Source organism: Sceloporus undulatus, chromosome 1 (assembly GCF_019175285.1).
Source record: "Sceloporus undulatus isolate JIND9_A2432 ecotype Alabama chromosome 1, SceUnd_v1.1, whole genome shotgun sequence".
Taxonomy (NCBI): Eukaryota; Metazoa; Chordata; class Lepidosauria; order Squamata; family Phrynosomatidae; genus Sceloporus; species Sceloporus undulatus.
Genome location: NC_056522.1, coordinates 273,086,927 through 273,110,810, shown reverse-complemented (window position 1 = coordinate 273,110,810; position 23,884 = coordinate 273,086,927). Strand labels below are relative to the sequence as shown.

The 23,884-nt window shown below is 39.2% G+C and overlaps 2 protein-coding genes across 2 annotated transcripts in view; one reads left to right on the top strand and one right to left on the bottom strand.

The window, feature by feature from the left end:
- The window catches only part of LOC121927575 (phosphatidylinositol 4-phosphate 3-kinase C2 domain-containing subunit alpha-like), a 376,515-nt gene that overhangs the window by 95,632 nt on the left and 256,999 nt on the right, over positions 1-23,884 (bottom strand). The gene's annotated exons all lie outside the window — the stretch shown is intronic.
- Positions 1-23,884, top strand: part of NUCB2 (nucleobindin 2) — a 51,617-nt gene that overhangs the window by 4,884 nt on the left and 22,849 nt on the right. Inside the window, exons 2-5 of the mRNA XM_042461329.1 lie at positions 12,799-12,942; positions 15,052-15,159; positions 18,663-18,789; positions 22,236-22,339. Of these exons, the coding sequence (XP_042317263.1) occupies positions 12,799-12,942; positions 15,052-15,159; positions 18,663-18,789; positions 22,236-22,339 (483 nt within the window). The remainder of the gene's footprint in view (positions 1-12,798; positions 12,943-15,051; positions 15,160-18,662; positions 18,790-22,235; positions 22,340-23,884) is intronic.

Here is a 23,884-nt window from a genome sequence, read left to right as displayed (position 1 = left end):
ACAATTCAAACCTACACTTAAAAGAAAAAAAAGCAATTAAAAAGATAAAAAGCTATTAAAAACACCTTAGTTTAAAACAATACAGTACCCTTAGTTCTTCAAAAACCTTCTGTTTCAAAAGCCTGTCAGAATAAAAAGGGATTTACCTGTTGATGGAAGGACAGCATAAAGGAAGCCATTCTGGTTTCCTTTGGAAGGGAGTCCCAAAATCTAGGGAAAGCTACCAAGGAGGCCCTATCTCACATCCCCATGAACTGTGCTTGTGACTCTCATGCAACAGAGAAGGGCCTCTCCTGATTATCTCAGTGCCTTGATAGTCTTATATAGGAGGATCTGGTCTGCCAGATAGCCTGGACTTAAGCCATATAGGGTTTTATAGGTCATAACCAGCACTTTTACTAGTGCCTGGAAACAAACTGGCAGCATGTGGATCTATTGTGACATGGATGTAGTATGGTCTCTGTAACCTGCCCCAGTTAACACTCTGACTGCATTTCTTTGTACCAGCTGAAGTTTCATGGGGCTGCACTTTTAAAATGCAGCCCCATGTAGAGTACACTACAATAGTCCAAACAGGATGTAACCAAGGCATGTACCACCCTGATCAGATCCAGTGTTTAAAGGAACATGCATAGTGGACAAACAAGCTTTAAATGTGTGAAAGGACTCCTAGCCACTGCAGAAACCTGAGCCTTCAGGCTCAAAGTCAAAATCAGGAGTACAACCAGACTGCAAACCTACATCTTCAAGGAAAGTATAAACTATAAGTTGATAGGTGACTTGGAGGTGCATACATACATTTAACCCCATGTAACACAGGCTGAATCCCTATTATTTGCCTTTTGACTGACCAGGAGTGCCTCTGTCTTATAGATCATCCATCAAGGTGACCACAGCTATCTCTTTTCCATAACAAGGCCTGAAACCAGATTGAAATGAATCTAGGTAATCTATTTCATCCAAGACCCCCTAGAGCTGGTAGGCTGCCACATGCTCCCATACCTTGTTTGAGAATAATGTTAGACACTGGCCAATAATTATCTGTTATAGAGGGATTCAGGGACTTTTTATTATAGGGGGATTCAGGGATAGTTTCTAGCTTTTTCAACAAAGGTCTAACCATTGCCTCCTTTAGGCAACTTGGAATTGTGCCTTATTGTAAGGCGGCATTGACTACCCTCTTCACCCACTCAGCCACTCCCGCTCTGGACAGTTTAATGAGCTGGGAAGGGCAAGGGTGTAGCACATATGTGCTGGCTCTCACCTCTCCAAGGATCCTGTCCACATTCTTGGGCTACACAAATTGAAAATATCCAGTAGCACAGGGCAAGCAGGAGCCAAGGTTACATCCATCAGAATTGTATCAACTGCAGCATCCACGTGAGAGCAGATCTGAGCAATTTTATCTGCAAAGTGCCATGCAGATTCTTCACAGCAGGCACTTACCTTGCAGTTTAAAAAATAAAACAAATTTGATGATAGGTTAGGTTGATGATTAAATGGGGACGTGGGAAGAGCCAAATGCTGTATGTTAGCTTGTTAGAAAAACAGCCAGGTACACTTGCACCAAGTAAAATGTATATGTTCTTAAATTATCACTGTTGTTGGAAACTGCAGTGTTCAAAAACAGTGTTAAAAATGAGGAAACTTCAAAGGCAACCCACAGGCCACATTTTGACTGTTGAATGTTGAAAGAGCAACGTTTTGATGAGGTCTTGCCATTGTGAGACTTGCAGCATTTTTTAATGATGTAATTATGTAGCCCAATGACCATATTTGTACAACATCCCTACCAAGATGTACAGTGTATGTTCAAAGATGGAACCATTTTTGACTTCTGGTCTAACAGAGCATAGCTGAAAAGGCATGTCCTGATCAAATCTTTAGCCAGCACCCTACTGAACTGTATTATCTACCATTATCAAGTTTAAGTTCCTTGTTTAAACAATCGAATACTGAATCCCCTCCTCAAAATTCTGTCTTTTCTAACAAGTGGTCCTGCAGTTGACAAATGATGCATTATAGAAAGGAAATAGCCCTGATAGAAAATGTCATCTTTGAGATGATTAACTAATTGACTAATACTGACATGATTGACTAATACTTCTGTGATGTTTTTCTTAAGTAGATAATCCTCTGAAACATTACCACGTTTTGTTAAAGCAAACATTGGGTGAGATCGCTCAGGAAATCCAGATAAGAGGTCTTTTGTCTTAAGAAATCCCATTGTTCTAAAGAAATTCTGATGAGATTCTTTAAAAAGAATTCTAAATTCAGAACAATTAATTCTATGAGATGGGGTCTACTTGAAGCAAGAACTTGAGCTGCATAGCTGCTCTTTTCTGGAGGCCCCTTGCTGAAAATCATGGGCCTTCTCCTGCTAAAACTAAGCTTAGCGCTTTCTAGCTGAAATCATTATGTCATACTCCCAGAATCAAGAATGTTGTCCAAAAAAACTTGTTTAGGCATTCTCTTTTTCAAAGTCCCCCAAACAGCACCCCTTTTCTCTGGTGTGTATTAGGGAAAGTATTACAGTATATTGTCTTTCTTTTACCTCTTTCTCCTCTTAATAACTGCTACAGCTTCAGACAGCTTAATTTGTTAGTATCTCCTCATTCTAAAGCAACTGTCTTCTATTTTATATGGACTGTAATATTTACTATTCCTCAATGAAACAGTTATGTATATCTTAATTGCAATATATGTTCAACAAAATGCATGATATCCCACTTATTTTTATACATTGTCTACAGCCTCTACATACCTGCTTAGACTCAAACTTTATAAACTTCTGAACCAGGAACTTTTTATTGGACAAATATGTGAACAAAGCCTGACTGATTTTTTTAAGTAGTAAGTAGATGGTAGAAAAAATACTAATAACATTGAATGATGTGTGGAAGGATCTAGGCTAAAGGAAAAAGGGTCACTTAAGAAAGCTGAAATTTTTTAGAAGAGTGGGAGGAAATCAGTATTATTGTTCAGGCCTCTAGGGACCAAAGATTTTAATGTTAATTTTAAAATCCATTCCACATCCTATTTATGTATTGTCCTTTTAAGATTTTACCTAGTCCTCTAGAAGCAGCTGTAAGATGAAACAGTGAGGGTAATAGAGGTACATAGAGGCATAGGTAATAGAGTCTAGAGCTTCAGGTTGAAAGATTTTTGGCTCCTTCAGCTGGTATGAGCTCAACAGTATTTAGTTTAGTTTAGCCAAGAAAGAGAAGTGGCGAGGGGGATCACAGAAGTATTTAAACACTGGGGGGAAATTGCAACTCCCAGTATCCCTCACTATTGACTGTGCTGGATTGGGCTGATGGAAGTTGTAGTTCAACAACATCTGGAAAGCCACAGTTTCTTACATCTGTAGTATGTTCTTGTGTGCCTTCAAGTAATTTCTGATTTATGGCAACTCCAACACAGGATTTTCTTGGCAAGTTTCTTAACAGGAGGTTTGCCCTTGGCATCCTCTGAGGCTGAAGAAGTGTGACTTGGCCAAGGTCAGCCAGTGGGTTTACATGGTCTCCAGAGTCATAGTCCAATGCTCAAACCACTACTTCATGTTGGCTCACTTATTCTTGTAGTACGAGAATTTTAGGAGAGCTGTCACATAATCATTGAGTAAGGCACTTTCTGTTTGTTAGGTCTGACCAGTTCACATTGTTGAGCCAAACCTATTAGCATCTATTATGGTCATAAACTCATAGTGTAGTTTACCTGAATGTCCAGAATCTTGAATTGGCTTTTCAGCATTGCAGATAAAATCGAAAATGATGTCAAAACTCTGCATATGGTGCTCTAAATGCATATTTGAAAGGGCTGTAAAAAGAGAACCAGTTTACACTTTCAGCTGGAGGTTGTCAACTATAGAGAATCAAGTGATTCTATGTGCATAGTGAGCTAACCAATTCTGTGTAAAATATTTCCATCAATGTATATTAGATAATTAGAGAATTTATATTCAAACCAGATATGGACAGCATAAGCTTGTATGATATGTTCACTTTGCCCAAAGCTGCTTTTCAGGTGGATGCAGCCTTCAGATCGATATGGACATTAAATAAATATGCATATTTGCAGTCTTTTAAATCTAGGTGACAGTTCTTTAATGCATCTTGTGGTGTAATAGCCTTTCTTAGGACTCATTTCCAATAAATAACGTACATTTGTTTTCATTTAAAGAGTGTTTAGTGTATCTTAGTGTGAGGACTAGAATTTAGATCATTTTTGTTTGTATAGTGTTGAGAATAATTTGGATGAAAGGTGTCTCTTCCTTCCTTCTGATCACTCACTATGGTATTGATATTCTGTATGTAAATAAAGTAGATTTAAGTTGGTGTTCTGTACCATGCTATGTATTTGGGTGGGCCATTTGTGGCCCTCTGAACAATGTTCCTGTCATCACTAACCATTTATTGTGCTGATGGGAGTTGTATTACAAAAACACCTGGAGTGCCACAAGAACCCTAACCATTTTGTACAGTAGTAATCCTGACTGTTTTCTTTAGCTTTTCCTGAGCTATTCTTGAAATAGCCAAACACAAAGAGGAGAAGTCTGTTCCGCAAAGGAGGGACAGGGCTACCTTTAGTAGTTTCAGAGATGAGGTAATTTGGGCAGATACTGCTTGGCAGGCAGGAGTGAGAGAAACTGCACCTGCAAACAGTAGGTGTGTTTTTTTCTCACTCCTGCTGCCAGTCTCCTATGTAATTCTTTGAAAAAATCTGTTTTGAGACACTAATTAAGTATTTATATTGAAGGAGTGGGTTATTATATACCTGATACAGTTTAACAGTGAAGTGAAATGAGAAGCAGATAATGTAAGTGTCTAATTTTTATGCCCATTACTTTGTTTCATGTCTGACCTTTTATTTACCTACATTTAGTGTGACTGTCAGCTATTCTCTAGTTTTCCAGCACTAGTACACTTTAACTTGGGATGCCTGTGACTGATCTGTCAAAATGTCCTATCTTCATAGCAGTAAGCTGCTCCAGAATATAGGCAAGAGATGAATTGATGCTCCCTATTGGGTCCTTAAAACACAATTAGGGGAAACAACAGGTTCCCTGAGATCAGCACATGCCCCAGTGGGTTCCATAGTAGGACACAGGTCTCAGGGGGCTCCTCCACATTTTACCTCCTCATAGAAACATCTGTTGTCTTGGGGATGGTTCTGCTGTAGGACATTGGTTGTGGCTGATCCCCAAAACAATAGGACTGGTTGTGGATTCAGACAAGAAGCACAGTGAGTAGCTGCTTTGGGAAGCAGCCAGTCATAAAAGGTGTGCACCCTGCACCAATCTGGCCAAGCTTTCCTATGTATGCCCATGGTCTCAGCTTACCAAGATTATCCAACCCAGCTTTTTCACATACCAAGAAGGTTGTTCATCTGTGCCCCCAGTAGTGACTCCCATGTGTACCAACCAACCTGTCTAAACCTAGGAGGGCCAGCCCCTCCATGCTACTTAGAATTAGCCCATCTGACTCCCTCCCCAGAACAGTGCTGCTCCTCCTAACTGCACTCCTTGTCAGATTGGTCTGGATCCATACCCATATTGTATTGGAACCAAGCCACATCCATGTTACTTACTTAATCAGCTAAATCAGGGGTAGGCAACCTGCGGCCCGCGGGCCGGATGTGGCCCGGCAAGACCTTGAGACCGGCCCCAGCTCGGTCCTGCCGCCGGGGCCTTTGGGGGGCAATTGTCTATAGAAGCCTCAGAAACATGCATTTATACTAACATTTTTAAAAAAATCAGCAAATTTTTTCGCGTGTCCTCCATTTTTTTAAAAAAGAGTCTTCCGTTTGAAAATTTTGTCGTACATTTGTCCTGGTTTATTTATATATTTAATTTTTTTAAAAAAATTATTTATTTATTTATTTTTTGGCTTCGGCCCCCCAGTTGTCTGAGGGACAGCAACCTGGCCCCCTGCTCAAAAAGGTTGCCTACCCCTGAGCTAAATGGTGCAAGAGATCCTGGACATAACTCACAATTCAAATTGATTTAATTTGAATTGTTACTACTTGATGTATACAGTATACTCAACACTGAAGGTACAAAATAGTACTTGTTATTTTCACAAATATTCATCTCCCCCCCCTCCAATTTGCTGTGCATGCCTAAATAAGTTCTGGTGCAAGTCATTTCCTCCAGAGATCCTACAAGTCATTGAATTGAATCCATCTGTGTACATTTCCAGTATCACATAATCTTAGATTAAAGAAACCTGTTTCTGGAAGTCTCCACATTTCTGCAGTAATGGTTAGGTTATTTAAAAAACATATTAAATAATTAAACCCATTATTACAAATTGAGAGAACACAGTTCAAAGAAGTCTGTCCACCAGCAAAAACCATTAAAGAAACAGCCAAGAGGCCATTGGTAACTCTGAAGTAGCTGAACAGATCTGTAGCTGAGATGAGAGTAACTGTCTGTGGGACAACTTATCACCCAAACACTCTGCAAAACCACGATTAGAACGAATCCATTGTTAAAACAATTCATTTCAAAGTTTCTTTGGAATTGCAGCTGTAATTGTGGCCAAAGGTGCTTTTAGCAAGTATTGATTTTGAGGTAAATCCCTTTCCAACCAGCAAGTGCCAGTTTATTTTTGTTTGCTTAATTTTTGTGCTGCAGTACAGATGAGATAGTACTACTAGCAGCAAATAGCAAAGACTAAGAATGACTACTGATTAATGTTAAGGAAGATCTTGCGAAAGTGGGTTATAGCTGAATATGAATAAAACAAAAATAATAACCACAGAAAATTTATATAAATTTAAAGTGAGTAATGAAACCATCAAAATTGCTAAAGATCTTCTGTTCCCTTGTCTCAGTTGTCAGTCAAAATGGCGATAGTTATCAAGAAGTCAGAAAAGGATGAAAACTAGGAAAAGCAGCTATGAAAGAACTACATAAGATCCTAAAATATAATGATATCTCATTGAATCAGAGTCATCTGTTCCATACAATAGTTTTTCCTATTTGTATGGAAGCTGGACAGAAAAAAAGCTGACAGGAAACTCATTTGAAATGTGCTGGAGGAATATTTGTGGATACCACAGACTGCCTGAATCTCTCAGAGCCAAAATGACTACTGAAGCAATACTTTGGGCCCATCATTAGATGCCAGCTCATTGAAAAACACAGTAATGCTTAATAAAATGGAAAGCAATAAAGGAAAAGAGATGGATTGATTACAGTAATTCAAGACCACCTCTTGCTCTGAGTTTGTAGGATCTGAGCAGGACTATTAATAATTAATTAATTAATTTGTTTTATTTATATACCGCTATTCCAAAGATCATAGTGGTGAACAGCAAGTAAGCTAATTAGCAAGTAAGCTAATTTGCCCCCAACAGTCTGGGTACTCATTTTAGCGACCTCAGAAGGATGCGAGCTTGGGCCCTTTTGCTGGTCTTGAACTCGCAACCTTGTGGTTTTGAGTGAATGGCTGCAGTGCAGGCATTTAACCACTGCACCTCCAGGGCTCCTAATAGCAGGGTCTGTTGGAAGATAGCCAGTGGTTTGAACATTGGACTATGACTTTGGAGATCAGAGTTCAAATCTCAGCTCAGCCATGTAAACCCACTGGGTCACACTCAGCCCCAGAGGAAGGCAATGACAAAACCCCCTCTGAAGAAACTTGCCAAGAAAACCTGGCATAATGACCTTTCCAAGGTGGAGGCCAGTGGCACTCTCAAGAGAAGGATGCAGGTTAAGCAGAGCCAACAAGACATCAAGTTTATCCCCACTGAATCTGACATGGTGAAAAGGAGGCTGAAGTTGAAAAACAATGAATAGATGCCAGCCCCACTCTTGGTCTACCAGAATGGCACTGCCACTGTCAAATGCTTTCCGGTCTCAGAAACAATTTAGGTTTGCCATAAATTGGAGATGTTTTGAAGCACACAACAAGAACAACATTGGCGGAGCCATTATGTTGTAGTTGTTTGAATGTTGGCCTATGACTGTTGTAGTGGTTTGAATCCCTGCTTGGTGACATTGGACAGGTCACACACTCTTGGCCTCAGAAAACCCTATGACAGGTTTATTTTAAGGTTGCCATAAATCAGAAATGACTTCAAGGCATACAACTTTTTGAAGTCTTCCATTCATAGTCACCATAAATCAAAGCCAGTTTCATGGCACATAACAAGAGTAACAACAAAACTATTTTGCACCTTCATATTGTTGAGTATTTTGTGTGGTTGTTGTTGTTGTTCTTTCCCCTAGAATTGGGATTCAGAGTGCCCTACAGTCTAAAAACACAGTACAATTAAAAGCCTACAAAAGTGACAATTAAAATGGAATTAACTATGCCAATTAAATTCATTTCAGTTCCAGGTTATTAACACAACAAAATGTGGACTAATGAAATGGAGGTGAATACTTCTGCAAGACACTGTACTTCTATTTCATGGCTAATATTTTATATGCTGAAAGTGTGGACGGCGGGGGGGGGGGGGGACGGACATAAAAACATACACTTCATTCTTTTCCTTGCTGTCGTCATTGAATCATTGAACTGTGCGTCAGCTGGATTCACTACCATGATTATGTATTGCACAGCAGAGCTGTGACTCACATTGATCCTTCTATAAGTTCAAAGTCTGACTCATCCAGTAGCTGTTAGACATATTGCTACATACAGAGGTCTTGGGGCATGCTATCTCTGCATCCAGGAATACATTTGCCACGGTAGCTCCTTACTCCAAAAAGTGAGCTCTTTTGTATTTGTATGAGAGGAGGGAGTAGATCAGCTCACAATGAACTGCATAATACTTTAAATTGAAAGAGTGGAAAAGTCCTTGCTGAAAAGTCCTTTTTAATCCTGAAGCTTTAATATTTACTTATGCTTTGCTGGTAGAATTTTTCTGATTTCAATAAACAAATTTTGTTTCTCAGTTTACTTCTCCTATGGAAAAATAATGATCCATGGATTCAAACTACAAAATATGGACAACTCCCCTCTACTATAGTTTACTGTATTGGATAGCTTACTCTAAACTCAAAGATCTGAGAAGGCAGAACTCCACAATTTAAGCAGGAAAGCTTTCCTGACTCCTACATGATTGTCGGAATGTACCTTGGCCAATTTTTAAAGAGGCAGGTGATCTCTTCTTTTGCATCTGGTAATGTCAAGAAACATGAATTCAATTCTAGATGAACTGGAATCAATTATATCTTTACCAAGCCATACTTTGGGGTTGTGAGTAGGAGTTCCATCTTCTCTGCTCTGAACCTCACCTTCCATTGTTCCCTGGTATTGTCCTTGTTCTTAGCTGCTATAAGTGATGAGCGCTGCCATTGCAATTGTTTGTGGAGCACTGATAGTAGAAGAAGCAGACAATGGCAGTGTGCTGACAAAAGTACCAAATACATTAGTGTAGCAAAGAAGTAGTGATCTCTCAGCTGATGCCTTCACTTCCTTGTACTTCCAGCTTGATTACTCTTTCTTATGTGTAGTCCTACCATTCATCCTGTTAGTACTCCTACTACTGAATATTGTTGCATTTGCAGACTGCTGGCTCAGGTATTTTACATATATACATATAGAAATGACACAGCAGCATTTTCGATGGTCACTATCATGTAGTATATGCTCTAAATCTATGGATTCTGCACCTATGGATTCAACTGTCCATGGCTTTAAAACACTTTTTAAAAAATCCAAAAAGCAAACCTTGGTTTTGCCATTTTATCTATGGGACATCATTTTACTACCCCATGGTACATAATGGGACTTGAGTATCCATGGATTTTGGTATCCACAGAGGGGTCCTTTAAACAAGCCACAGCAGGGCCCACTGTATACAGTTAAAAGTATTTTGATATTTAGTTCAGTAACACTTATGTAGAAGTGCATTTGCAACTGAGATAATTATCTTGCACATTAAATTTGTTTCCTATAAAATAAGAACAAATTTGCATATCTTTCAGACTGGTTATTATGATTTAGGCCTGATATGATATTTAGAAGTGGTTTTGATTTCTTAATCCATAGCAACAGTGATGTCTTACTCTGTCTTCCATTAGTGTTTTTTTTTAGCCAAGACAGTATCATGAACCACTGATGATACTGGGTTTGCCAAGATTTCATTTCTGAGATCGTTTTATGCCTTTATTATAAATGATGAAATGTTGAATTTAAATAATTAGTTTGAATAATTGGTGTCTATGAAATTCAGTAGTTTTTATTGGTACAAAATTACTCAGATTGCTGACAAATGTTATCTGTCTGCATGTGTCAAAAAGTAAGATTTTTGATCCTGCTTCTTTTCCATGGTTCCCCCACTCCACAGCATAGATATAATGTGCTTCTCCCTTCTGGCTGCCCAGTAGGATCAGGGATAGCTGAATCCACCCTCTGGTTAAGCCAGCATGCTTGGATTTAATAGATTTATTCCAACTGAAGACTGAGTTGGCTAATCAAGTTTCACAGTGTGCTTCTTCACCACCTGTTGTGTCAGTACTGCCTTTTTGATGACTGCCCTATAAAATGGGTCTGACTTAAATATTTTGGTTTGAAAGGGCTGTAGATTAGACATGCTGTCACTGATTTTATGTCCCCTCAGGATATAGTACTTACTCTTAACATCATGGTTCCTCTTTTTTCTGTAACTTTGCAAATTCCAGATTAATATTAAGCCTAGGGTTTTGGCATGGGATTGCCTCCTTGACATTGCCTTAGCATTCTCTTTTCAGTCCTTTTTTTTTTCTTTTTTTTTTTTTTTTGGTGTGTGGGGCCCCCCCCCTTTTTTTTTTTTTTTCCCCCCCCCCCCCCACCTCACTCTTGCAGAACTCTGAACCAAACTTGAAATTAGGCGAATAAACACATGTGGGCCTAGGGGCACAAGTTGCCCACTCTTACTTCTTCGATACCATAGACCATGGTATCCTTCTGGAACGCCCGAGGAAGTTAGGTATTGGGGGTACTGCACTCCAGTGGCTCCATACCTACCTCTCGGGCAGATTCCAGATGGTGATGCTGGGGGACAGCTGCTCTTCTAAAAGAGAGCTGACATCTGGCTTCCTTCAGGGTGCCATCCTATCCCCCATGCTGTTTAATATTTACATGAAGCCACTGGGAGAGATCATCTGAAGACATGGGGCGTGGTGTTATCAGTACGCTGATGACACCCAAATTTATTTCTCTATGTCTCCGACTGCTGCAGTGACTAAAGATGGCATCTCTCCTCTGGATGCCTGCCTTGAGTTGGTAATGGGCTGGATGAGGGAAAACAAACTCAAGCTGAATCCAGAGAAAACGGAGGTACTTGCAATAGGTGCCTTAAGTCCAGGGATGGAGATTTGCCAACCAGTCCTGGACGGGGTCACACTTCCCCTAAAGGATGAAGTTTGTAGTTTGGGAGTACTCCTGGACTGATCGCTACAAATGTCATCTCAAGTGGATGCAACAGCCAGGAGTGCTTGGTACCATATTCGGTTGATACTCCAACTGCGCCCCTACCTGGACCAAAAGGACCTAGAAGCAGTGGTACATGCACTGGTAATCCCTCATCTTGATTTCTGTAACACAGTCTACATGGGGCTGCCCTTGTACCAAGTTCAGAAGCTTCAACAGGTTCAAACCGCAACAGCCAGACTGGTCACCAGTTCATCCAGGTTTGACCATATAACACCTATCTTAAACGTTGAAAACTTAAAAAATAATTAAAAAAAAATCTCTTCACTGGCAGCCAGTTAGATTCTGGGTGCAATACAAGGTGTTGGTTATTTCCCTTAAAGCCCTACATGCACACTTAGAATAACTGGGAAGAACATGTTAGAACATCAATTAACCAGGCTCACATCGACTTCCCAGAGATCCTTCACAGCAGCTGCTCTGAAATTGTGGAACAGTCTCCCGGAAGAGATCCTTCTCATTACCTCCTTGGAGCTGTTTTAGAAGGCACTTAAGACAGATCTCTTACCCACCTGACCTTGTGTAAGAAACACCTCCAGACCATTGTACAAATCTACTCCATTTCCACTTGATGATGAGTTAGTTTTAAGATTAATTGTATTAATTTTTATTGATGTATTTTCTATGTATTTTATTATTGATGTATGGGTTTTAACGGACTGTAATCCCGCCTCGATCCACCTGGGAGAGGTGGGAAAATATAAATAAAATTATTATTATTATTATTATTATTATTATTATTACTTTGCGACAAACTAATATTGTGCTACAATATTAGTACTTGAAAGCTTAGGTCCAGCACTTGTGATTGTATTGGAAATAATAAACATTAGCCAAAAGACTATTGCCATTGGTGCCATTGGAGTCTCATATTATGTGTGTTTAGATGCATATAATATTAAAAATACATTGTTAATTGAGGTGTGGTCCCTCTGGGAGACAGTGGGCTCGATTCCATCTCCCCCCCCCCCTGCAACTCATCTGGAGACTGGATGATATCTAGGATTGGAACCTTCATTGGGTCCCCTGTTGAAGTCATCTTTGTTTTGAGCTGTGAAGCCTAATGAAATATTGGTTGGATGAGTGCTCTCTGGCTGGTGCTTCAACCTGCCAGCTACAGATTCCCCATTCCTACTCTGGCTGTTTCTAAGTCGACATAAGCCAAGCATCTGGGATTCCACACCTTCATAACTTTCTTACATTTGTTATGGATCCAACTGTGATGTGATGGAATACAAATCTTTGGTGGATTAAAAGTACAACATAGGAAGAATGCTTAGAGATAAATTTTGCTATATTATTTCAGGTAAGATGGAGGATTGTTTTATTACAATGATGCTTAGAGATAAACTCTTCTATCTTACATCAGGTAAAATGGAGGACTGTTTTATTACAACAGTGTGTTTTGCTGCTCACCTATCTTGTAATAACACTGGAAGCGGTACCTATAGATGTTGACAAGACAAAAGTCAAAGAGGAAGAACATGTAGAAAGCGCAAAAGTAGATAATCTGGTAAGTCAATTAATTAAATAATGACCTTTTTTGCCAACATCATAATCACATATAATACCATTAACTCGGAACTGATAGTATTTTAAATTAGAAGATATATGCAATAATACTGTTTGTATGTTTCCAGGGACTATGCAACTCCCTTGATTCTATAGTTCCTCTTACTATTAGTTTGTTTTTAAGCACAATTCAGAGTGCTTGAAAGCTTAGGTCCAGACTGTCTGCTGGACTGTATTTCCCCATAAGAACCTGCCCAGCTGCTGAGATCCTCAGGAAGGGCCCTTCTGTTATACAGCCTTGTCCAGTGGATATGCATGATAAGGGCCTTCTCAGCAGCTGCCGTTAAGCTCTGGAACATCCTTGCTAGGGAAGATAGAATATCCTCTTCTTAGTCCTTCTGTTGGTAAGCAAAATACTTTTTTATTCTGACAGGTTTTTGAAAACTGAATGTTTTTAAAGGAAACATTTTATATAAAATGCTACCATTTATAATTGTACTGCTTTTAAATTGCATTTTATTTTTAGTTGTTTTTAAAGTTATTAATACTTTTATTCCATTTTAATGTTTTTTTATATCTTATACTGTATTTGTTTTAATTCATAAGGTACATTGATTCCTTATTTTGAATGAAACATTGGGATATAAATAAAGGTGGTGATGTTTTATGAGAATGGTGATGCTAATAATGATGATGATGGTGCCATATATAGCACTGATGCTCTGTATTGAAATCCTTTTGTATTTGATCTGTTTGTTCAATTAATTTATAACCTGCTTTTCTCCCAGCATGAGGCCAAGGCATCTCACAATATAAGTTAAAATAAAATACAGTTTAAATAATGCAAGACTGGTAGACTGTGTTATTTTCCAGATGCCAAGCAGTCCCTAATTATTAATTTCAGAGGCTGATCACTCTCAGCTGACTCCTGATGTCCTCCAAGGTAGATAGGCTTGAACCTAAGTTTGAAAAAGTTATTTTGTACTACAATTCCAGAATTATCTAGGCAGCATGGCCTCTGCCATGTTAGTGGAGGTACCTTGAATCATAGTTTAAAAACAACAATCTCCCCCCCCCCCAAAGTTTCAACTTCAGCCTGTGTGATGCTCTTGGTTTGTTGCATGTCGTCTGTGAGTGTAGGCCAATTTAAGGGGAGCTCAATCTTTAATAAGCGTGAAGGAGTCCCATCTAATTCACTATATAAATCTTCAATCTAAGTTTTGCCCTCCTCTAATGCTGCAGTTGCCCAAGGAGGAAAACATCCCAAAATCCATATGTTAAGGCAGAAGAGGATTAAGAAATGACATAAAGACCATACTGTAGTTATACTGAAAAGTTAGAAGGGATAATTTGCTTAATTTGTGTATTTTCTTTTTTGATGTTTGTGATTTTGAAATAAGTTAATTTAGGCTTAAATAAAATTTCAATCTTGCTAGGGAGAAAGTATGAAATATAGTTTCAAATTCTGTTAAAACAAAAAATAGTATATGTTTTATCAGTTTTATATATGGTAGATACTAAAGATATGTTTGGAATAACTAAGAGAAAATCTTTTTTTTCATTTTCTAAAAAAATCTATGTGATAAAGTACCTGTATTACAGGGGATAGGGGTTTATGATCTTTCCTAAAATTAGACTCCCTTTTCTCTTTGATCCCTCCTGTTATGGGAGGGGGATGAAAGATATCACCACTAATCTCCCATTATCTCATTCGGTTTGAGTCTTAAAATTAGCTGATTTCTCTAAGGGAGCAAGAAACAGAGGAAGGGAAACTGTATGTAAAGTATCATATATTTCTTACTACTATATAGGTCTGTTGTATTCCTCTTCTGTGCTGTGTTTAGTAACAGCTTCTTTAAAGAGGCCAGTTAAATAAGGAAGGCAGTTCAAATAGAAGTGAACTTCCCATAAGATGTGTGTATTTGTGGTTAATGCTTGCACTGTGAATACATTTTTGATTTTCATCCTTGAATAACAACAGAGAGCAGTTGTTAGGATTTAGAGTCTCATCAGAGTTAAGGTTCTCAATTAATTTTAAACATCTATTTGAGAAAGAAACACATTGTTCCTCTCTTTCTTCTTTACTGAAATGATATTTATTTTTTTGAAGGATACTGGGCTTTATTATGATGCTTACCTCAGACAAGTGATAGATGTTCTTGAGACAGACAAACATTTCAGAGAGAAACTCCAGACAGCAGACATAGAAGAAATAAAGGTATGTAAAATGACAGCAGGCCTTAATAAATGGAAATGTAAAGTATATTCATTATTAGAATATGCTGCTAGGTTCTTGCTGATAGGTGGATATAACCTTGGTTCCTGCTTGTCCAGTATTGTTGGATACTTTTCAATTTGTGCAGGATGTGGACAGGGTCCTTGGAGAGGTGACAGCCACTACATGTATACTACATCCTTGCCCTTCCTGGCTTATTAAACAGGGCAGAGCAGGATTGGTGGAGTGGGTAAGGGAAGTAATTAATGCCTCTTTAGAACAAGGCAGGGTCCCAACAGGCCTGGAGGAGACTGTGGTAAAACCTCTTTTGAAAAAAAAACCTTCCCTGAATCCTATTGTACTACATAATTACAGGCCAATCTCCAAACTTCCATTTCTGGACAAGTTGCTGAAGAGTGAAATGGCTTCCCAACTCCAGGCGTTCTAAGATGAGATGGAGTATCTAGATCCATGTCAATCTGGTTTCAGGTGTGATTATGGGACAGAAACAGCTTTGGTTGCCTTGGTGGATGACCTACTCAGGGAACTAGACAGGGAGAGCGTGGCTTTTGATACCATCAAACATGGTATCCTTCTGAGTAGCTTCTTTGGGATGGGTCTTGGAGGTACTGTTCTGCATTGGCTCCACTCTTTCCTGGAAGGGTGCTCTCAGAAGGTGGTGCTGGGGGATTCCTATTTGACTCCTTGGCCATTGGCTTGTGGGGTCCCTCAATTCAGTGTTGCCCCCTATGCTTTTTAACATCTACATGAAACTTCTGGGAGAGGTTGTCTGGAGTTTTGGAGTAAGGTGTCTCCTGTACGCTGATGATACCCAGCTCTATCACTCTTTTCCACCTAATTCCAAGGAAGGTGTTCCTCTCCTAAACTGGTGTCTGGCCGCTGTAATGGAAGGCAAACAAATTGAGGCTTAATTCAGACAAGACAGAGGTGCTCCTGGTCACTCAAAAGACAGATCCGGGAATAGGGATTCAGCCTGTGTTAGATGGGGTACTTCTGGATTCAGTGCTGAGCCTGGAAGCAGTAAGCAGGAGTGCTTTTGCACAGCGAAGACTTGTGTGCCAGCTGCACCCATTCCTGGAGAAGTCAGATCTGGCCATGGTGGTACATGCCTTGGTTACATCTTGTCTGAATTACTGTAATGCTGCCTTTGAAAAGAGCTCAGAAACTTCAGCTGGCTCAAAGAGCTGCGGCCAGGCTGTTAACTGGACCTGGCTACAGGAAGCATACAACTCCCTAGTTGTGACAGCTCCATTGGTTGCCAGTCCGTCTCTTCCAACTCTATGATTCTATAAAGTGCTCGTCTTGACCTATAAAATGCTATATGGCTTGGGTCCAGGTTATTTGAAGGACCATATCTCCCTGTATGAGCCCACTGGAGTGTTGAGATCATCTGGAGAGGCCCTTCTCTCTGTCCCACCACTCTCTCAGGCACATATGGTGGGAATAAGAGAGCGGGCCTTCTGCTTGCAAGCTCCATCTTTGCTTTCTTTTCAGTGGCAGATAAAAACATTTTTATGCCACTAGGCTTTCACATATTGACATGGGTGCTGTTTTGTTTTTGTTTTAAAGAGTTTTACATTTTAAATTTTAATAATGTAATGTTTTAATTATTTGAATTGTTTAAATGTTTTTAAACATTAAACTTAACTTAGACTGTTTAAAATGTTGTTAGCTACCTTGAGTTCCTGTACTGGGAGGAAGTCCAGATATAAATAAATAGAATAACAATACTACTAATAATAGTTACAATCTTAAATTTATCCATTTGAATCTAATGGTATTTTAAATGCTTAAGCATGCAACATTTGGTTAAAAAAAAAGCTGGGATGCTCTGGTTTCTAACAGGAGCATGCAAAACAATACAAGTGTCATTGAGATTGTTCTTGTACAGAAGCTGAAAACATGAAAAATAAATAGATGACCTTGGTCCATGCATTTGATATTGATACATAATTTGCTGATCTCTCAATTGCTTTATTTGCATATAGTGAATGTCAGGTTCAGGCTAGAAGCTGTTATTTGAATCCAGATCTTAGACAACTATTTTATTACAGCTCAGAACAGAGTTAGAGTGAACAGGAACCTCTCCAGCATGACCAAGATGGGGGGGAGAGAGTGTATGGCCATACATCTACTGTATATGTGCATACCTACCGATGTATATAATGAAAACAAACTTTTAAAAGTATACATTGATCCTGAAGTGCATGTTTCTGTTTCCATGGAAGTCAGTGAAAAAGGAACAGTATAGTTGCTTTGAATTTGGGTCCAAAGGAAGCAACGAGATTGTTTACCAGAGTAATGAAGATACTTACATCCTTTGCTATACTGTAGCTTTGGCTTATTGCCATCCTCCACTGTTTGTGAGCAGTTACCCCCCATCCAAATTTAAATAAGAACTGACCTTCTTCTGTACACCCTCTTGCTGTGTGTATAATGAGTTTGGGTTATTCCCTGCCCTGTATTGAAACCATCTGTGGCATAGTAAGGCAGTCTAACTTGTCTGCCTACATACTGCTTTCTTGCTTAACACACTAGGGTGAACCTAAATCAAAAAGTCAACAGCTGATGTTAAAAAGAGCTAATTTCCCTTCCCCATGGCAATTTCCCCATAGTAAATCTTGCACCAACAGTGGGAAAAACCTTGAAGCTAATGTTAAGTGAGGCTTTGACAAATCACTCTCTCTGGTGGGCAACCTAATCTGGTAAAATCATGTCAAATGCTATTGATGGATTCTGCTGCCAAGAGTTCCAGTTCAATGTGTATATCAGTGTGTATGGCAGCTTAGTCCATAGTAAACTAATGGTTGCATGCAAGGAAAATTTCAGTAGGCTTTGCTTGACATGCAGGTAAAAAGCAACACCAGCTGAAATTCTGTCTTCTACACAGCCACTAAAGATACAAGAGCCATCTTCAGTTTTTACTCTGGCAACCCTACTGGTACATCTAGGTTCAGTTACACTTTGCTAGTTATTCATGCTTCAACTTTTAGCAGATATATTGAAGAGTCAGTGGCTTGGTAGATTTGCATCTCTCATATATGTGCCAGAACTATTTGTGATCCAACTATTCCTTGAACTGTGTGAGAATTGCCTGCACAGTTTCTGATTCAGTGTTGGACTAGGACTTCAGGACACCAGGATTTGAATACCTGCTGAGCCATGGAAACCCAATGGATGAGCTTGTATGAGGAAGGCAGTAGCAAATCTTGGAATAGTTCTTGCCAGGAAACCTCAAGGATAGGGTCACCATAAGTCAACATCAACTTGAAGGTTCATAACAACATGAATGTTATGTTTTTATCTGAGCCTTTCTTAGCTGCCCACCCTCAAGCCCAGGATATTTCCTTCCATTAACAACATGCCATTTTTGATATTGTGACATTCTTCAGCATTTGTCTCTTGAATATGCAGAACTCATAGACTGAACAGTAAATTTTAGATCAGAAACTGTGACATCTATCATTCTTTGTTTGTTTTAACAGAGTGGAAAGTTAAGCAAAGAACTAGATTTAGTTAGTCATCATGTAAGAACAAAGCTGGATGAACTGAAAAGACAAGAGGTTGCAAGATTAAGGATGTTAATTAAAGCCAAGATTGATTCATTTCAAGGTAAGAACACACAGGAAAAGATGGGCAAGAACTGACTGAGCAAAGGGCTGGCATCTGATATAAACAATTATATTTGTCTCTCATATTACCAATAGCAAAGTGAGACCAAAAGGTGCAAGTAGTTCTGTTCTTTTCCTTGACCTCATTACACATTCCTGTCCTTTTGAAGAATCAGGGTGAACAAGAGAAACTGGCTCCAAGGAAACAAGAGACACAGAATAAATGATTTGTTATTTTGTGGTTAAAGAAAGAGACATGCCAGTTAGAATGTTTATGTTTAAATTGTCAGACATTTTGTTGGTCCAGTTCTCTGGAGCAGGTTTTATGGGTGCATGGTGGCCTCTGGCAAGGAGGGGGGCTTTCTTCCTTTTCTGATTCTGGGGATAGACCCCTTGTGGATCCAGGCTATATGTTGCTTTTTATGCAATTGAAATACTTACCAGAACAGTACCATTTTTTAAAATGCAGCATTACTCTGGCTGGTGTAGTTTTTCATACAGATGTAGCACAGAGAGTACGGAAAAGGAAAACGTTATACAAGATGATCTGTAGATAAATGGCTCAGTGCAGCGTTTGAAATGCTTGCATTTTCTAGCATCAGTAAATTATTCTTCTGGAAGATGGAAGGCCAGGCGTTTTGAAGGGAGATCACATTATAGAATACTTTTATGCTTTTTTCTAAAGCATTCCAGACCAGCTCACTTATAGATTTTTCCCTTTGTCTTGCTTTCATTGTTCCCATGCCTACCAGCCAATCTGAATAGCTCTACATCAGAACATACCAACATTTTGTATGCCACTACTCAGCCAACATTCAGAAGATTCAAGTGAGGACCCAGAGAAAAAGACACCTTAGCCAGATTTCGGTTGGCCCTCTGTGCTACAGGCTTCCACAGCAGTGATGAGGGAAGGGAGAGAAAATTGCCATCTACAAGCTGCCTATTTCTCCAATGCTTTATTTCCTTTGTGGTGGCTGAGCATTTGACCTTTTTCTTCTTGCCACCACTGCATACACCAGTGTAATTACACTTGCATAGTGCAGTGACAGGATTCTAGCCCAACATTGAAAGGGCTAAAACTATGCTTTCCTCCCCTTCTAAGCAGACTTTTAAATAGCAATATTTTTAAAAATTATAAATAGGACTAAAGCATCCATTTCCATTTCCCTGATGGTGCAGTAGTTTAATGCCAGTACTGCAGCCACTTACTCACAAACCACAAAGTTGTGAGTTCAATTCCAGCCAGGGGCTCAGGGTCAACTCAGCCTTGCATCCTTCTGAGGTCATTAAAATGAGTACCCAGCTTGTTGGGGACAATTGGCCTACACATTGTAAACTGCTTGGGGAGTGCTTAAGTGCACTGATAAGTGGTATAGAAATGCACTTGCTATTGCTATTCCTGGCTAGCAGTGTCCCTGTTTCTGGCCTGCAGTTAGTCATCTTTAGAACACACTGTGATGAAAACCACTTGCAGTATAACAGACTTCTTATATCCTATGAAGGAATGAACTTCATATGTGTACAGAAGTGGGATTCTTTCATTCTCCAGATGGTTTGGCTGACAACTCCCAGAAGCCATACCCAGCATAGTCAGCGGTAAGGGATTGGGTCAGTGATTTGGGAAGATGTAGTTCAGAACAATTGAATTATGATTAGCCCTCCACCACTGGGAAACACCACATTTGCAAGCAGAAAACTATATGCAGTAATCTACATAGGAACTGTGTGCTGCATGGATATTTTTTCTGTGTAACAATTGTGACATAGTATGGAAAAACATGGGATGTTTTATAGTATTTCCTGCCTAAGGTTTCTCCCATTCAGCCCAGCAGAATTCTGACCTCTTTCAAACAGATTGGGTTACAGTCTGTTCGAAATAATCAGGGTTTCTGTACATGCAATATTGCTGAGAACAGTTAAAAGTCAGAGAGCAAGCAATCCTTACTCCTCCTCATGGGTGTGAATTTCTCCTTTTAATCTCAGCACTATAGCTAAAGTTAAGCACACTCTCATATAGAATCTTATAGCATTAACAAATAAGCCAGTTTACCTCTTCTGGCTTAAATGCAGGATCCGAGATGTCCCCGGATGTTATCATACCTATATTGCTGCCGATCTAGCCAGGATCCGCTGCCCAGATGCATCCCAGGTCGAAGCCTTGCTCAGCCTGCATTTTTTTTTAAGTCAGGGAGGTTCTGACTTCAAAAATTGGCTGGCTGAGCAAGGCTTCGACCAGGGATGCATCTGGGCGGCAGCATCCCGGCTAGATCAGTGGCAATTTAGGTATGATAACATCCAGGAGCATCCAAGATCCTGAATTCAAGCTAGAAGAGGTAAGACGGCTTATTTGTTAATGTGATAAGGTCCTTATTCAATCTGCTGCCCCTTTTTAATTATTTCCTTTCCAGGTAGCCAGTCCTTGGATTCTGGACATCATCAAGCTGTTTTTAGTTCTTTTTAATTTTAAACTTTAAATACTTCTATATAATTCAGGAATTGCCCAGGAGTATGTAACCATAATAACTTGTATGAATAGGTGATCATATTTAGTTTCAAAACTGGTAATCAGCTCAACCACCCAAGCTTGGTATTAGGATGAATTATAAATTCCCAAATGCATGTTTTATGTATCTACTGTACTACACATTTTAATTTTGTGTCTATTGAAATTACAGTGTAATACAGAGCCATTAGGCAGAGTGAGACAGCAGTCACAGGTTTGGATCCTGGAAGAATGTGGACTCATATGCCTTGATTGCTTCTCCTGTGCTGCCCCTATTAAGAGGATGGGAATGCTACAGCCATTTCCATCCCCTTAATCCTGATGGAGCAGGTCAGCTGCTGTAGCAAACTAACAGCATGCTTGCTTCTCATCCAGCCAGTTTTTGTCAATATATTCTTGAGATTGTTGTTGGGAAAGTGTACATTGAAGCAAGCATGAGGCTTATTTATGTCTTGTTCTAGTCACAGAACACATGTTTGAATCTACTGTCATTGCAGCATTTGTTTGAGCAAGCAGTGAGGAGGTGCCAGCCATAGCAATGAAAAAGAGTTGTAAGGCAATGAAAGAATGACAGATTCTGAAGGACTGTGCTAGCTTGCTGCTTCAGGCGTGCTGGAGATTCCGCCACCAATGGTGAAAGAATCTCTTTAGTTTTTATACAGTCCATGGAGATAGCAGCCACATTATATCCTTCTCCTCAAACAGCATGAAGTTTTGGCCTGAATCCCTACATAAACATTTTTACCATTGTGACCTTTTGAGTGGTGGCATTTATAAAATATTGTATAAAGTTTAAATGCTATCCCTGAGATTTTCCTGTGATTGCGACTTATGTGTGTTGTGTTTTTAAAAATATGCTTTGACTTCTATACAGTGTTTCATGCATCATATGTATTTAATAAATATAGTTTCAACGATTCTCTTTTTGTGGGGGTTGTTTTCAGATTCTGGCATAGACCATCAAGCTCTTCTCAAACAGTTTGAGCATCTGAACCACCACAACCCTCATACTTTTGAAGCTAAAGATTTAGACATGCTAATCAGAACTGTAAGTGCTGAGCAGATATTTTTCTGAAGGTTTGCTTGCTCTTTTCCCTGTGTGTTTCGACAGTGGAACCTCCATTTTCCATGCCCTGTCTTCATTTTGAATAACTTTCATAGTTACTGTAGGAGTCATAGTCTAAGAATCCCAGTTGGCTCTGTAATGTAATATTGTGCGACAGAAAACATTTTTTGTGCATTTTAAAACAGTCTGTTTATTTTTCTTTTGGTGCCGCATGTAACATACATTCTGATGCCAATATAAGCAGCCCTAAGTTTCTCCAGTGCCTTTAAATGCTCTTTTGACCTGTGCCAGCTAATGCTCTTACATGCTTTCTTTTCTGACTTCTTTAACTTGGTGAGTTTCTGTATATGTCTGCATGTGTATTATGCACATGATGTCAAGCCATCAAACAATTTTGGTTGATTAATTATCTGTCTTTTAACCAACTGCTTGATTACATTAAAATGTATTTGCGTATTATTAAAGCTTATCTCTTTCATGATATTAAAATCTAAGCTACCAGTTAAAAAAAAAAGGTCTGTGATTCAAATTAAGTTAGCATAGCCAAAATAGTCTTATAATATAAACAGGTCTGTTCCTGATTAAAATTGCTGTTCCATAGATCACTCAGCTGAAGCATTAGTTAATTGATCTGCCAATCAAAGCTTAATGGTCTGTTTTCTTTTTAAAAATAAGTTCTTTAGATATATACACGACCCTTTCTTGTGGGCTTAAAGCATGTAATAGTATTGCCAGATGTGAAAGACACCAAATTTGTCTGTGCCCTGATTTTTTAAAAACTGGGTAAGACAGCTGGAAGGACAAAACTATTTAGTTAAATACTTGGCATTTCTATACTACTTGAGGCTTTTCAAAGTGTGGCAAATAGATTATCTCAGTAGGAGTTAGGGCTATTTTTGCCTTCTTGCAAATGGAAAGGACAGAGGCTGAGAAATAGTGAGTGCGTAGCTCCCCCTATTGAGTTCAGAGTGATATTTTTGCAGGGATACTGTATTTTGAAATGTAATTTGTTTTCTTCTTACAGTTCTGACTGTAAGTCACAACAAACCTAAGTACCCACTGCTGTTAATGCTACTGTGGCATCCTCTGTCACTCTTTCATTCTTTCCTGTTAGCTGCTATGTGACGTTAAATTACTATGGAAGCTACCAGAATTCCATGAAGATTCATAATTTATACTAAATTAACAATAATTCTTATGCTTTGTCTAAAAGCTAATTACTGGTATGTGTTCAGGAAAAAAAAGTGGTACAGACCCCCTAGGTGTGTACTGGTATAATCCTTGGAAAACTAGCATCTCATGTTATGAACAAGAACTTTTTATTTGTAGTCTCAGCGCCTCACACAGTTGGGTATTGCACCTGCATAAATCCATTCACAGAACATTCCAAAATTTAGTAGCTTTCTGCAGGAACCTCACCTCTTTGGATGCCAGCATAAATAGTGCCAAGAGCACCCCTCAGTTCCTTTTTGTCCATCATGCTGTTCATCTGGGATAGTTTCAGATGTTTAGCCTTGCCTTCTTTTT